The sequence below is a fragment of the Enhydra lutris genome, unplaced genomic scaffold (genome assembly GCF_002288905.1).
Source record: "Enhydra lutris kenyoni isolate GAN:26980312 unplaced genomic scaffold, ASM228890v2 scaffoldscaffold9, whole genome shotgun sequence".
In the NCBI taxonomy this organism is placed as follows: Eukaryota; Metazoa; Chordata; class Mammalia; order Carnivora; family Mustelidae; genus Enhydra; species Enhydra lutris.
In genome coordinates, this window is record NW_019154093.1 from 20,030,222 (window position 1) to 20,047,167 (window position 16,946).

Here is a 16,946-nt window from a genome sequence, read left to right on the forward strand (position 1 = left end):
ACCAAAATTTTTATTTTTAACTATGTTATTCTGTTTCCACTTACCCAGGATCTCTCTGCACAAGGCTCAGGTCAAATTCATTTCCTTTGTAATGCCTTCCCTTACCACTGCAGGCTAAAATTACCTGTCCTTCCAACTATGGGTATAATTTGTAATGTAATTTGCTTTAAATGTGTTTTCACTAGAATGTGAACTCTTCAAGGTCAGTAACAATTTCTTTTATTTCTGTATCATTAGCGTCGCATGGAGGTTGGCAGAGTGGCTGTTCAGCAAATGTTCTGCCATATGGAAGAACAAATATATGAATGAAATGCAAATTAAACTACTTATCTTTCCTTATGTGGCAAATTGGATATCCTTGTGTTATCGATAAAGTCAAACATCATCCAACAGTAGTTTGTGGATACAGACTCTAAGTTCTACAAGGGTAAGAACTATGTCACTTTTCTCAGCACTATGTTCCCACTGCTGATCTTAGTGCTTAATGTAATAAAGGTGGATGGGTGACAGAGGAAGGAATCCACATACTCTAAATTTGTAAGGCTTTCCCCCCAGTTAATTTAAACAAACACTTAAGGAGGGCCTTTCACTCTGAAAAACCCTGCTAGAAGCTTGTTTATACATTTCCTTTAAACATAGATGGAGAAGCGCCTGGCTAGCTCAGTCGATAGAGCATGAGACTCTTAAACATAGATGGAGAAAGAAAAAAATGATAAGCTATCATTATGGGGGGGGAACTAGAAAGCAAGAGAAAAATACAAATACATTCATTACTTTTAGAATATAAAATGTCTGATATTGTATTTTGGAATGCATACATGTTTGTCTTCCTGGGGGTTCACATCTACAGATCTGGAGGAAGAAATATTCTCGTGGGAAGAATGAGGGGTGTGTGATTACACATAAGTGACAAGACACACAGGGTACTCACTGGTCCTAAGGCTAATCTGCCATTACCATCCTCCTTCCCCAGTACTCCCCAGTCATGTTATAAACATAACACCACACCTTCCAGTTGCAGGTAGAGCTTCTCTGAGTGATGTGCACAGGAGTAGGCAAAAGAAGGAAAACATAGGAAAGGGGAAAGAGTTGTGGGATAAAAAGATAAGAAGGAGGGAAGAGTAGAAAGAAGGGAAGTGAATAAAAAGGATAAAATGGGACTAGAAAGAAGGGGAGGGGTGGAAAGAAGGAGGGAAAAGGGCAAAGGGAAAAGGAAGGTTGGGGTAAGTTACTAACAACCTCACACTGACTGAGTGGCACTGGGCCAGTGCCCAGTAGGTCCAAAGGGGAACCAGGAAGCTGGCAGGGGCCCCTTGCTCTGACTCAGAGGCAGGGGGGAGTAGTAGTAGGGGTTAGGATCATTCCTCAATTTTGGGACTCAACTACTTCAATACCAACTACCTCTCAATGCCCACGTAGGCAAATGGGCCACTGATGTTCACATGGCTCTAACACATCCTAGAGGTAGAGCTTAATGGCCAAAGCTTGGGGCACCAGGGTGGTTCAGTTGATTAAGCATCTGCCTTTGGCTCAGGTCATAATCCCAGAGTTCCAGGAACAAGCCCCGCATCAGGCTCCATGTTCAGTGGGGAGTCTGCTTCTCCTTCTCTCTCTGCCCCTCTCCCCCTGCTTGTGTGCATGTGCTCTCTCTCAAATAAATCAAATCTTTGTTTAAAAAAATGGCCAAAGCTCTGGTAGTGAATATTACTTCTCTTGTTAACTGTTATTAGCAAAACAGACAGCAAAACAACAAAAATCAAGTAACTCAATGTTCCCAGCACCTTGACAATCAGCTTTTCTGAGGAAGGTCTGTGTCTGCTTCTATTCTGGTCGTCCCACAGTGCTCAGTTCAGTGGTATACCCACCAGACATTTAGTAAATAGTTGGACAGCTGGAAAATCTTAACATGAAGTATTGTTTTGATTGGGGGTGCAGAAGAATGTTTACTATGTCCTATGCTGAGAAATCAGTCTCTGCTTTGTGGAGAAAAGGCTGAAGACACAATAAGACTCCCGGAGTTAAGTCTTACGTTATTTGTTATTAAAGAGGCAAGGTCTTAAGATGTGCCTTTTAACAGTCTTTAGTTTGGTTGTAATTTAAGATGACTTTTGCAAATTAGATCCTAATCCTTGCAGACACAGATGGCTGTTACAGAATAGTCTTGCAAAAACACTAGTCATTTGACTTGAAAGAGTATTCAGACAAGGATGAAGGGCCATTAACTCTCACCCTACCCCTGGCTCTAGGAGGTCTAAGGAGTCCTGGGTGGGCTTTAGGTCTGGGTCTAGAATCTGGGTGGGCCTAGGGCTTCTTTCCTCATTTGGAACAGTTTCCCTAGGTCACTCTGGAATCAGGGATTTAGGTCAGACTGGAGAGCATTACCATTTGAAAACAGTAACTAAATGCTTATGTGTGAGATACCAAGCTGGGAACTTCAGGGGAGGTAGACATGAACATGATATGGACAGCCTTTGTAAAAAAAAAATTATAGAACAACAGGACTTCTATGAGAGAGGAATATACAAACTGCAATGGGTACATAGGTGAGGAGCTTGGGAGAAGGGGAGGGCTTCTGAAAGAGGATGACATTTGAGCTAGTCATTAAAAGATGAGGTCAAACAGGCCAGGAAAAGTGGGGAGGGTGGATATTCAAGGATGAGAGAACACAGTTTCAGAGCACAGAGGCATGAGAGTCTCTTGTGTCTTCCATGAATAGTGAGCAATCTCTTTTCTCCTGGTGATAGAAATATGTAATGAGAGGCAGAACTTAAAGTGGGAAAGGGAGGTATGGACCAGATTGTGAAGAGTTTTTGAAAAACATTCTCAGCAGTCTATCCTTATCCTAGGGCTATAAGGAACTATTATGAGTTTTTAAACAAGAAAGGGAATGATCAGAATGGGACTTCAGAAAAAATCACTCTGCGCAGATAATATCAGGTTGACCAAGGACCATAAAATGGATCTGTAATGGATTATCAGGAAGCTCTTGATTCTTCCTAGAGAATCAAGCCTCTGGTTAGACTTTTCCTCTGGGAAACTGGGACAAACATGATCCAAACTGGCCTTAAAGTAGAAATAGGATAGGGATGAAAGGGACACTTGGAGAAGAGACTGTTAACTGGATTGAATAGTGTTCTTCAGCAGAGTAAAGGGTGAATGACTGAGATTTAAATCAAGAGTGCATTTTCTCTAAGACTAGGTGACTGACCCTCCATTTAGGGCAAATTCACAGTGAACACAGTCTGCACTGAAAAGGCTGAGTGTTGGGTCGGTAGAACTTTAGGTGGGCAGGAAGCAGGCCCAAGAGCCTTCTGCATTTCACTTCACAGTTCCCTTATTTATTTGTGGCAGCAACTTATAGCCTACATTTCTACCTTGTGGGAAGAGGTCATTAATACTGACCATAAAATCCAACTTCTTTAGAGACTGTTCCCCCTCACCCTACCTCCAGTAATCAGGTTTAAAAATTAATTTGAAAGAAAATAAAGCTTAATTATAAAAGCCAGCAAAGTCTCTTAGACTCCATCACTTCTAGTACTTTCATTTCCAAATGAAAGGCCCAGAAGCCGGGTGCGAGTGCCTTAAAACCAAGGGTTGTGATCTTAGAAGTTCTCATCACAAGAGAAAAAAAATTTGTAACTACATATGACAAAGGATATTAGCTAGACTTATTGTGGCAATCATTTTGCAGTGTTCACAAATATTGAATTATGTTGTACACTTGAAACCAATATAAAGTTATATGTTAATTATACTTAAATTTAACAAACAAACAAACCAAGAATTGGGAGAGACTAAGTTAACTCCTAAATTTTTTAAGTTCTTTAAGAGAGATGTTCATCATAGATTCATCACAGAACAGTAAGTATGAGAACCAGGGTGAAATTGAACCCTTTGTTAGTGGCTCTTTCCTAAGTGGCTACACATTTATAGTTTAATTTCAGTGTCAGAATTAGTTTCTTATCTGGCTATGCAGTACACAAAGCATGTACACACATGTGTTCCCTGGACATGTCTGTGTGTGTTATATATGAACAAAGAGGAAGAGCTTGGAGCAGTAGGTGGGGCTAGTGAGAGAGGAGCCAATGGCAGCATCTCTGGTCCATTCTAGTTTCCTTGGCTTAGACATAAGTAGTAGGATCCTCATCCCACCTAGGAATTTTGTGGCTGAGTGGTAGGGCTAGACATATACCGCTGGTTTCTGTCTCTGCTCTGCAAATCTGACAGCCACTGTGAGGGACTAAGATGAACCTTAATCAAATTCTTGGTTTTGTGTTTTAGATGAAGTCTAAGTTAGTAGATCTCATAATTATTAGATCAAAATGGAATCACAGAATATTAAGATTTACTGTGTATCTTAGAGGTAAGCTAGTCTAAGCGCCATCCCTCTTAAAGTAGGAACACTGGGAATGAATCCTTCTCCATATAAGTCCAGTGTTGCTGAAAAGGGATCATTTAGTAGTTGCTGGTTATCTCCAATGACAGGAAAACCAGTACTTCACAACACAAAACATTCATTCCCTCCTTAGAAAATACTTTCTTATATTGGGCCAAAATTGCCTCCTATAACTTTCAAATCATTGGTCTCAGTTCTCTGTCCTTAGAAACTCACAAAGTAAGATCCCTCTTTTTCATGGCAGGCCTTCAAGTAGCTGAAGACAACAATCAAGTCTCCCATGGCTTTTCCATCTTTAGAGGAAATGTTCTTCAAATGATATGATTCCCAGTTCCCTCATCTTCCCATTAGCCCTGCTGTGGACACGCTCTTTTTTTCTTCAGGCTTTAGCATGGAGTCGAAGGGCTCTTTGTGGGCAAGTTTATCTTAGTACACAGTTGAACAGGACCATTAAGTTATCTTCTTGTTGGGATTATACCTCCAAAAAAGCAGCTAGCATTTTGTTAGCAGCCACAACACAATAATGTATTTTCAGCTCAATTCAAACATAACCTCTGATAATGAGTGGTCTTTCCATCCCAAATGTGAGTAATTAATTCTCTAAATCTAATGTGGGAATCTCTCTCTTTCTATCCTGAATATTTCTGTAAAATTCCTATAGGTTCATTTTTGTTTATTGTTTCAGTATTTTAAGGTTTTCTTGAATCTTATTTTTCATAATCCCTAAATCTGATAAAGTCTTCATATAAGGTCCAATAAGCATGGTGAGTAATAAAGGATTAAATACAGAACCTCTTGGTTTCCTCTAGGGAGAGGACAATCACTTAGTCAACACTTTTTGGATACCATCATTTAATCAGCAACAAAACTACCTAACTATAGATTTACATCTTTCTACTTTGCCCCAGGACACTATTAGAGACCATCAAATACCTTGCTGAAACACAGAAATACAGTGAATTTAAGTCACCCTCTGTGACTTTCCAGGATAGTAAGAACTATCAAATCACAAAATACTCTTGGTTTAGCATGACTTAGTGAACCTATAATCACTGACCCTGACTGAATTGTTAAGCTGTTAAGCACACAATTCTCAGATCTACTCTGAGGTGTATAGAGATGAGATCTTGGGAGAGCTTATATTGATGCTGGAATAGGGGAAACAGCTAGGAAGGAAGAAAGACCCAGTACCTAATTTCTTCTATAGGCTTCTGGGTACAAGTCTGTCAGCCTGGGTACATACCTTCTCTGAAGGCTGAGGAGAGAATGGTGTGCAAAACAAAATACTCCTAGGTGTCTGGTCTTGTAGTAGGCTGTACCATGGGACTTTTCTTGGGCTACTTTGACCAGCCCTAATAATGGGATATCTCGCACTGGACACATTTCCTAAAACAGGCATATGAACTTACGTCTCTTCTAGGAAAGGTACTCAGCAACTTGAACTCATCCCATGGATATCCTTTGGAAGCTACAAAATCAAAGACAATCTGGAGCTTATTGCTGGCCAGGAACCGCCGCTCAAGGAACTCTCCACTGGGGGTCCGGATCCGCAGTTTGCTCACGGGTTCAGCATTTTCTTCCTTTGGCTCTGGAGGCAGGGCCTGCTCTAAGGAGAGCCGGATGGCCTAAAGAAGGCAAAAACCAGGTGTCAAAGTGTATGATAGGACTGTGGGAAGTGGGGGCAGGGAGAGCCTAGAAGAAAGCTGCTGCTTTGTATTAACTCATCGAGTCCATTTATTAACCGAGCCTGATGCTTGACTATAGAATCATGTTTTTCATATTCTTAATATTAGCTCAATAAGCAATTAATTCAAATAAGTCCCACCTTGATGACATGTATTATTAAACTGACAGATAATCACATAGGAAAGAAATGTAATTTAATTGTTTTTACTGAAGCACTCAGGTGTTTGTGATTTAGGAAAGAGGTATCAAATACCCAATTGCTTCCTTTCTAGTGTATGAATTAAGGCTATTAGAAACCTTTACAAAAGACAAACATGTAAATAATGTATTTGAAAAACATACATTTTCCAAGTCAAAATAACTAAAGAGTTTGTAGAATACTAAATATTAACATCAAAATGGAGTGGAAAGATTCACTTGGGGTGATGAAAAACTTTGGAAATCGTGGTGATGGCTGCATGACATTATGAATATAATTAATGCCCCTGAATTGTACACTTAAAAATGGTTACAAAGGCAAATTTCTGTTATAGATATATATGTTGCTGCAATAAAAAGAAGTGGAATGGAATGGAGAGAAATTAAAATATCAGGTTTATTGGAGGTAGGAGAACATAGTCCTAGTTCCAGCCTTGAAACTAACTTGCTGTGGGATTTGGCCAAATCCAGATTTCTGGATCTAGAGGTGGCCCAAACTCTTCATTTCACAGGTAAGAATACCTCAAATAGGTGGAGTATACTGTTGAGAGATCTCATGGCTAGAGTTGGGCCTGAACCCAGGTTTCCTAGTTCTCGACCTATAATATTGCATAATTTCACATTCATGATACATTCCATTGGATACTCCACTGGAAGTTAGAAGGTCTCTGATGCAGGAATCTATGGCAGAAACTCACAAAAACCTTTTTGTTTCCAGTACCTCAGGAGGCTCCTTAGGTAAATAAGTCTGGTATTGGCATGCTCATTCTCAGTTATTTTCTTGCCTGGTTACTTTGACATTTTCATGTTCCCAATTTGTCATCAATAGAAAAACAAAATATTCCCTCAATTGATCTACAACTATTTTTTAAAATTTATTTATTTATTTGAGAAAGAGAAAGAGAGAGAGAGAGAACAAGCATAAGCAGGGGTAGGAGCAGAAGGAGAGGGACAAGCAGACTCTGTGCTGAGCACAGAAGCCGATATGGGGCCCGATCCCATGACCCTGAGATCACGACTTGAGCTGAAATCAAGAGTTGGAGGCTTAAATGACTGAACCACCCAGGCATCCAAATCTACAACTATTATAATCATGTAACATGAGTGAGAGAAATTGGGATTTCTGTTCTCTAAATCCTTAACAGCAATTTTCAAAGTTGGTGTCACTCTTCCAACTGGGGGAAAAATATTTAAGAAATTCTACTAAACAATTCTTGGGCCAAGGGGAACTATAAATAAAGGATACAGAATATCTAGAAAACAATGATTGTTGAAACACATCATGTTGGAATTCATGGGATTCATCCACAGTAGTGCTCAGAGGAAATTCATAGCCTTAAAATTCTTATATTATTGGAAAAGAACAAACAAGAATAGGCTCAGTCAGTAGAACATGTGACCCTTGATCTCAGGGTCATTAGTTCAAGCCCCACATTAGGTGTAGACCTTACTTTGGGGGGGAAAAAATGAAGAATCAGACTAAAAAACTAGGGGAAAAAAAAAACAATAAAAGAGGTGGGGAGAGGCACCTGGGTGGCTCAGTGGGTTAAAGCCTCTGCCTTTGGCTCGGATCATGATCCCAGGGTCCTGGGATCGAGCCCCGCATAGGGCTCTCTGCTCCCAGGGAACCTGCTTCCTCCTCTCTTTCTGCCTGCCTCTCTGCCTACTTGTGATCTCTGTCTGTCAAATAAATAAATAAAATCTTTTAAAAATAAAAGAAAATAAAAAAAGAAAGAAAATAATTAGAGACGCCTGAGTGGCTCAGTTAGTTAAGCATCTGCCTTTGGCTCAGGTCATGATCCCAGGGTACTGGGATTGGACCCCACATTGGGCTCCCTGCTCAGTGGGGAGTCTGCTTCTTCCTCTGCCCCCTTATCTCCTTAAATGTATTTAAAATAAACAGAGAAACAAAGTTTGCTCAGACAACAGTACCAATAAGAAAGTAACTCTCTGTCATTCAGGATAATTTGGTTGGTTGTAATACTTCAGTATTTGTAAAACAAACAAACAAACAAACAAACAAAAAAACACTAAGAATTTCTGTTGTGTAGAGTAAAAGCTATGACTCTCAAGTAATTTTCCTTCTTGAGGCACAGGATAATATCACCTGCCTTAGGGGACTATAAAAGATGGGAATCACATATATGACATATGTGAAGTTTCCAGTGTAGTGTGTGATATGTAATAGGCTTCAGTGAATGCTTGCTTGGGGTTGCACTGGTTAAATAGTCCTATAATCTCATTTTTACATGGGGAAATTGAGGCCAAGAAATGGTGACATAAGAAATTTAATCCAAAAATCAGAATAATAGGAAGTTAAACCAGTTATTTTTGCCCTTCCCTCCTTCCTTCCTTGGATAGCATGAGTAGAAATTTATCTAATATTGGTGTTTTGGTCAGCAATGAGTTTCAGATGAATATTTTCAAATATTAAACTATTTTAGTAGCACTGTCATATATTAATAACCCAATGAATAGATAAACCTGTGTTTATCAAAATTAAATTCCAGTTGTACTATGTCTATTACAGCATTCTCTATCCTGTGCATGGTTATTTAATGTCTGGCTTTCCCACTAGCTTGTAACCTCTGTAAGACTGGAAACATGTCTTCTTAAGAGTAATGCATAGCACAAAATAGATACTCAATATGTATTTGATAAGAGAAGGAATAAACTAAAATGTTAACTGAAATAACATGCAGAAATGTTCAGTACGGTGATAAGCACACAGATGGTGCTAAATAAATGTTAAAAGAATCTGACTCTCATGGGCTTTACCTCTAGTAACCAAGAACTAATCATTCCTTTCTCTGAGGTCTGACTTCCTCCAGCATCAACTTTCAGATTAATTTTCTACATACATGCCCTTTAAGGGCTAACCAAGAGTTGCTTGGAGGGATAAACAACCTCTGTGGATTAGAGTTGTGTACATTTTCAAAACTATTAAGTGGTATCATTTGACTATTTTTTTTCAAAGAGTTATTTATTTATTTTAGAGAGAGAAAGAGAGAGAGGGAGAGCATGTGAGCGGGAGGGGCAGAGGGCAAGAGAGAGAATCTCAAGCAGCTTCCATGCTCAGTGTGGAACTGGGTGCAGGGCTCAATCTCCTGACCCTGAGATCAACACCTGAGCTGAAACCAAGAGCTAGACGCTTAAAAGACTGTACCAACTGAGCAGGCACCCTTCATTTGACTATTTTTTAACACCGTGGTTCTTTAAAAGTATGTCTTTGATGGCCAACAGACACGTGAAAAGATGCTTATTATCACCTACCATCAGGGAGATACAAATATAAATTACAATGAGATATTACCTTACATCTGTCAAAATGGCTGAAATCAGTAACACAAGAAACAACAGGTATTGGCAAGGATGTGGAAAAAAAGGAACCCTCTTGCACTGCTGGGTGGGAATGTAAACTGATGCAGCCACTCTGGAAAACAGTATGGCGGCTCCTCAAAAAGTTAAAAACAGAACTACCCTACAATCCAGCAATTGCACTATTGGGTATTTACCCAAAGAATACAAAAACACTAACTCAAAGAGATACATGCACCCCTATGTTGATTTATTTAGTTTAAATATTTTATTTATTTATTTGACAGAGAGTGAGAGCACAAGTAGGGGAAGCAGCAGAAGGAGAGGGAGAATCAGGCTTCCTGCTGAGCATAGCCTGACACAGGGCTTGATCCCAGGACCTTGGGATCATGAGTAGAGCCCAACACAGACACTTAACCAGCTGAGCTACCCAGGCACCCTACCCCTATGTTTATACAGAAGCATTATTTATAATAGCCAAGATATGGAAGCAGTCCATGTATCCATCAATTGAAAAATGGATAAAGAAGAGGTGGTATATACAATGGAATATTATTCAGCCATAAAAAAGAATGAAATCCTGCCATTTGCAACAACATGGATGGAGCTACAGAGTATAATGCTAAGTGAAATAAGTCAGTCAGAGAAAGACAAATACAATATAATTTCACACATTTGTGGAGTTTAAGAAACAAAACCAATGAGCAAAGGGGAAAAATGAGAGAGAGAAAGATACAAACCAAGAAACAGACTTGCAATTATTGAGAACAAACTGATGGTTACCAGAGAGGAGGTGGCTAGGGGATGAGTGAAATAGGTGATGGGGATTAAGGAGTGCTCTTATCAGGATGAGCACTGGGTGATGTACAGAATTGCTGGATCACTATATTGTACATTTGAAACTAATATAATACTACATGTTTAATGGAATTAAAATAAAAACTTAAAAAATACTATGTCTTTGAGATTAAAAAATATTTTTCCTGATTATAAAAATAATGTATATAATCATTGCAAAAATAAATAAGAAAAGCATTACAATTAATTTCCATATTCAGGGGCACCTGGGTGGCTCAGATGGTTAAATGTGTGCCTTTGGTTCAGGTCATGATCCCAAGGTCCTGGATTGAGCCCTGCATCGGGCTCCCCACTCAGTGGGGAGTCTGCTTCTCCCTCTCCCTCTGCCCCTCCACCTTCTCATGCTCTCTCTCTCTCAAATGAATAAATAAAATCTTAAAAAAAAAACAAAAGAAATTAATTTCCATATTCACCATCAAGAGATAGCCATAGCTATCATTTGAGTGTTTACATCTATTGATTTTTTAATCATTTTTAAGTGCACAATTAAGTGGCCTTAAGTACGTTCACAATGTTGTATTACTATCACCACAATTTATTTATATTACTATATATACTATATATACTATATATGGTAATATATACTGTATTACTACATTTATATTATATTACTATCACCACCATTTATTTCTAAAACTTTTTCATCACCACACTCTTCATCAATTTTTGTGCATACTTTAATATAATCTATTTTAAGCTTTTTAAAACAAAACTTGAATCATTATTATATTGTACAATGCTTTATCTTTTGTCCAAAGTCATGTATTTTGCCATTGTTTTAAGGTTTTTATTGAAATATAACACGGCTATGAAAAAATGTGTTGTATAGAGATAGTGTGCAACAGTGTACAACTTGATAAATTTTCAGAAGTGAACATACCTATTTAATACCTATTGTCCCCTTCCTAAAAATTATCTTCCTTAATCACTATCCTGACTTCTAATACTGTAGTTTAAAAAACTTAAATTATTAAATGTGATGTGTGGCTAGGAAATAGGATTTGGCTATGACAGAGGTTCAAATCTTGGCTATTAGGCATATGACAGTCTTTATGAACTTCAGTTAACCCATATAAAGAAATAGGGCTGATAATACCTTTCTCGAAAAGGTTTTAGTATAAAGTGCAATAATGTTGGGGCGCCTGGGTGGTTCAGTGGGTTAAGCCGCTGCCTTCAGCTCAGGTCATGATCTCAGGCTCCTGGGATCGAGTCCCGCATCGGGCTCTCTGCTCAGCAGGGAGCCTGCTTCCCTCTCTCTCTCTCTCTGCCTGCCTCTCCGTCTACTTGTGATCTCTCTCTGTCAAATAAATTCATAAAATCTTAAAAAAAAAAAGTGCAATAATGTTTATAAAACACTTAGCAAGTGACGACACATGGCCAGCACTCAGTAAATCCCTAGCATGGAACCTCATGATGTAATACTGTGCTCAACAGATGACAGTTGTTGGTGGTGTTGTTATCATTATTATAATCCCTCTGCTCCTACTTTAAATCAGAACTTAATGTGATATTTCCTGGTTTCTCCTCCTGTTCTCCCCTTAATCCACCTGTCTGCTTGCTTTCTATTTTGACATTTCCCTGCACAGTATAACAACAGATGCTACATTATTGTCTGAACTCAACCAATTATACTACAGAAGAATAAACAACAGTAGCTCATTACCACACTCATTGTGCAGACAATATCTGCTTCCTCAATGCACCCACCATCTAGGGCTTTTCCCCAGAATGGAAATAGACCTCAGATATCCCACACCAGTGGTCCCAATGAGGAAAACAATGAAGAGATATTAGGTAAGTTGGCAACCTTGGGATCTGAATACCCAAGTTTGACTGGCAAAAAAGAACAAACATACATCAGTAGCTCAGTTTCAAATATACTGGCTAAAAACAAAGGCCTCATATAAGTAAACACTGTTATAAAACAGTGACATAAAGGACACCTACATTTGAATAGCAGTCACAGTATAAACACCATTGTTAAACTTCAGTTAGGTTTGCTCAACAAATATAATATTTTATTTGCATTATTTTAGGTTTGTATCAAAGCAAGGAAACCTAGTATACGTTGGAAATAAAAACTGACCTTGGACTTTTTGTTTTGCTAAAAAATACGAATACTCAAAACATTCACATCTGAGGGATGAGAAATGGGGACTTCTTTCAAGTGAAAGTTGGTAGTAAAGACAGACACCCAGAAAAGACAGTTTCTACACAATTACATTTTTTTAAACAGGAAAAATAATATATATTCACACCAATCTCTTACAATAAAAATCAAGGACTGACTTAAATTATACACACACATATACAAATACATACATACATGACATGCACATAATATCTTCTAAGCTTCTATGAGTACCCATCAAATAACAGTTTATCACTGGTTGAAGCAGAGTTTGAAATAGGCTAAAGCTAACAGTTATTAATTCCACGAATTCTTACTGAGCACCTCCCATGTGCCAGGCATTGTTCTAAATGATAGGAAAATACCAGTGAACACTGTAGATACAAAATCAAACCAGCAACTCTATAAACCTCAATAAGCAAAAAAATGTAGGCCAGCGAGAAAAGGCCTAAAAGAGAGAGAGAGTCACATGGACATTTAGATCAGAGAGAAAGAAGTATTACAGGCAGAAGTCACAATAACTGCCAAGCTCTGGTGTCTGGCTTGACTGAGGAAGAGCAAGACAGTCCCTGTGGTTGAAGCAGAAAGATCAGGAGAAGAGGGGGATGGAGCTGGTTAGAGAGCAATCAAAGGAGAGGGGTGAGTAAATCATACATGGCTTTGAGTAGCACATAGAATGATTCTTTTCCCCATTTTAAAATTGAGGTATAATATATATAAAATAAAACACATCCCTCTAAATGTACAGTTCTGTGAGTTTTGATAAATGCATGTATTTACATAACCATCATCATCAATCAAGATAAAGAACAGTTCTGTCACCTCCCCTCCTGTCCCCTACATACAATTCTCTCATTCCTAGACCCTGGCAACTTCCGATCTGTTTTCGGTCCCCAGTTTTACATTTTCTAGAATGTTATATAAATATAGTCATAAATATCATATAAATGGCTTCCTTCATTTAGTGTATTGCATTTGAAATTCATTCATGTTGTCAACTACATCAGTAGTTCATTCTTACTCACTGATAAGTGGTATTCCATTGTATAGATACAACAGTTTGATTACTCCTTCTCCAGCTAGGCAGATACTTGAGTTGTTTCCAGTTTTTGGTGACTACAAATAAAGCAACTATAAACATTTGTGCACAGATTTTTGTGTGAACCTAAATTTTACTGTTAACTTTCATTTCACCTGTGTAAATACCTAGGAGTCTGACTGCTGGGTTATATGGTATGTATATGTTTAACTTTAAAACGAAGTGCCAAATTATTTTCCAAAATAGATGTGCTATCATTAATGACTGTCCTCATTAATATATAAGAGTTCTAGTTGTTCTTCATCTTTGCCAGTAGCTTTTTCTTTCAAAAAGCCATCTAATTGGTATGTACCTGTTGTGGTTTTAATTTGCATTTCCCTAATGATTAATGTTGAGCATCTTTTCACATGCTTATTTGCCTTTGTGTATATCTTCTTCAATGAAGTGTCTGTTTAAATATTTTGCCCATTAAAAAATTTGGGTTATCTGTTTTATTATCGAATGTTAACAGTTCATTATGTATTCTGGACAGTAGATACATGATTTTCTCAGTCTATGGATTGTCTTTTCAATTTTTTAACAGTGTCTTTTGAAAAGTAGAAGTTATTAATTTTGATTTAGGGTAGTTTAGATACTTGTTATTTTATGAATTATGCTTTTGGTGTCAGATCTACAAAATCTTGCCTTAACTCAAGATCATGAAGATTTTCTTTTTCTTTTTCTTTTTTTAAAAGATTTTATTTATTTATTTGACAGACAGAGATCACAAGTGGGCAGAGAGGCAGGCGTAGAGAGAGAGGAGGAAGCAGGCTCCCTGCGGAGCAGAGAACCCGATGTGGGGCTCGATCCCAGGACCCTGGGATCATGACCTGAGCCGAAGGCAGACGCTTTAACCCACTGAGCCACCCAGGTGCCCCTCATGAAGATTTTCTATGTTTTCTTCTAGGACTTTAATAGTTTTAGGTCTATGGTCCATTTTGAGTTAGATTTTGCATACTATGCAAGAAATGGACTGGGAGATTTTTACTTTAATTGTTTTGTACTTCTACATTTTTAAAATATGAATATTCAATGGTTGCAGCAGTATTTGTTGAAAGGATTATCCTTTTTTCATCAAACTGCCTTTGTACCTTTCTTGAAATCAATTGATCATATGTGTGAGTCGATTTCTGGACTATTCTGTCTCATTAAACTATGGGTCTATCCTTTTGCCAGTTCCCACACTGTCTTGGATATATTGTCTTGAACTCTGGTAGTAGTCTTCCAACCTTGTTCTTTTTCAAAATTGTTTTGGCTTTTCTAGTTCTATTGCCTTTTCATATCAATTTTAGAATCACTTTGTCCATTTCTTTTTTGAATTTAAATTCAACAGCTAACATATAGCAATATACAATATATCATTAGTTTTTGATGTAGTATTCAATGATTTATTAGTTGCATATAATACCCAGTGCTCATCACATCACATGCCCTCTCTAATGCTCATCATTTCTTTTTAAAAAATCCTACAGATGTTGATTAGAATCATTGGAAAGATTTTACCTTTTATTTTGATATGAAGTTATTGTGGGTTTTTGAAGTGACATGATGTGCCAATTGTTTTTAAAAAGGATTTACTAAAGGACATAGAGGGAAGGCAAAAATGGAGGCATCGAGTCAAGCTAGGAGACTACTAAAGCAACCCAGGTAAGAGTTAATGGTGGCTTCCATGAGGGTGGTAATGGTGGAGTTAGTCAGTAGCATCTGAGTTGTGCATATATTTTGAAGGTAGAACTAATAGGATTTGCCCATTAAATATGGATATGAAAGAGAGAAGTCAAGGATAATTCCAAGGTTTTTGGTTCAAACAACTAGAAGATTTTCCACTTATTAAGATAGGGAAGACTGCTGGAGGAGCAAGTTTGGGTGGGGAGGATAAGATCAGTTGTTCAATTTAAGACATGTTAAGTTTTGTGCTATCAGACATTTAAGTGGAGATGAAGAGCTAGCAATTAGATAGTCAAGTCTGGAGTTCAGGGAAAGGGAGGAGCTGGAGATATAAATTCGGGAGCCCAATGTACAGACCTTATTTAAAGTCATGATACTGAAGTGATCATTAAAGAAGCAGAATAGATCCTATATGAGAACTATTGGTCTGACCCAATTCTACAACCATTCTCTACTCCTGGCAACCAATCATCTATCTAGAGAGTATGGATTGCTTATAACAAATAGCCTCACTGCTGAATACAGGAAATCAAGGCAAATAGTCATAACCAAAATTCAGATATATGACTTTTGGTCTGCTTCTGGGATATGAAGAACAGTCCGTAGGTTGGTACTGGATACCTTGAAACTAGAATTTCTAGTACTGTTTTAATGGTTTATGTAGACAACAAAAGAATATTCCAAATTGAAACTATCTAAGAAATTTTGGATATATGGTCTTTATAGTTATAATAAGGTATATTCATGTATTGGCACCTACCTTATTATGTTGTTGTAGAGATTCAATAAGATAATGTCTGTAAAGTGCTCAGCACAGAGTTTAGCACATATTAATTGTTTAATAGCTAGGAATGGTGATGATGATGTTGACAGGGATGATTACCTTTATGGCTCATGTAGTGGTGTTATCTGGTGTGACATGAAGCCACTTATATAAAATAAAAACACAAATTATAAGGAGCAGCTTTTCACTTTAATAATCTATTCATGTTCCCACCTTCGTCTTCATCTGGGATAACAGGTAGAAAGAATGCCAGTGGGAGTTCTGATTCTGCTTTTACCAGGCAAATGTTAGGTAAGAATTTTAAAATAGGATTTTTAATCCTGCTGTGATCTGATTTCTTCATCTGTAAGACAGTGATGATACTATCTCAAGTGAGTTTTATAGGATGGCTATGAAGATTAAATCAGAAAACTAAAGGGAAGTACCAAGGCTTATAATTCCACGCTCTTTTTTCTCTCATTTAATGGTATTTTAAAATTATTTAGCATTATCTATTTGAGGAGGCACCAATAGAAAACTTTTTCCAGATAGGCAAACATGTAACCTTCTTCTTTTCTTTTTGAGGGAACCAGTAACAAAGGGAATAGCTTTGTGCCTATTCTCTCTCACCCATAAGTCCCTAAAACTTGGCCTTTTTAAAATTATCTAATTATTAGACAGGGTTCTACAATTGGCCATTTGTTATTCCCTGAAGAAACCTTGTACCTGGGATGCCTGGGTGGCTCGGTGGGTCAAAGCCTCTGCCTTCGGCTCAAGCTGAGATCTCGGGGTCCTGGGAGCAAGCCCTGCATCGGGCTCTCTGCTTGGCGGGGAGCCTGCTTCCCTTCCT

The 16,946-nt window shown here is 38.0% G+C and overlaps 1 protein-coding gene across 3 annotated transcripts in view; it reads right to left on the reverse strand.

The window, feature by feature from the left end:
• LOC111142863 (Fas associated factor 1) overlaps positions 1-16,946 on the reverse strand; it is a 468,894-nt gene that overhangs the window by 35,927 nt on the left and 416,021 nt on the right. For all 3 annotated transcript variants that reach the window (XM_022496233.1, XM_022496232.1, XM_022496235.1), the window contains one exon: positions 5,806-6,021. In XM_022496233.1, the coding sequence (XP_022351941.1) occupies positions 5,806-6,021 (216 nt within the window). The remainder of the gene's footprint in view (positions 1-5,805; positions 6,022-16,946) is intronic.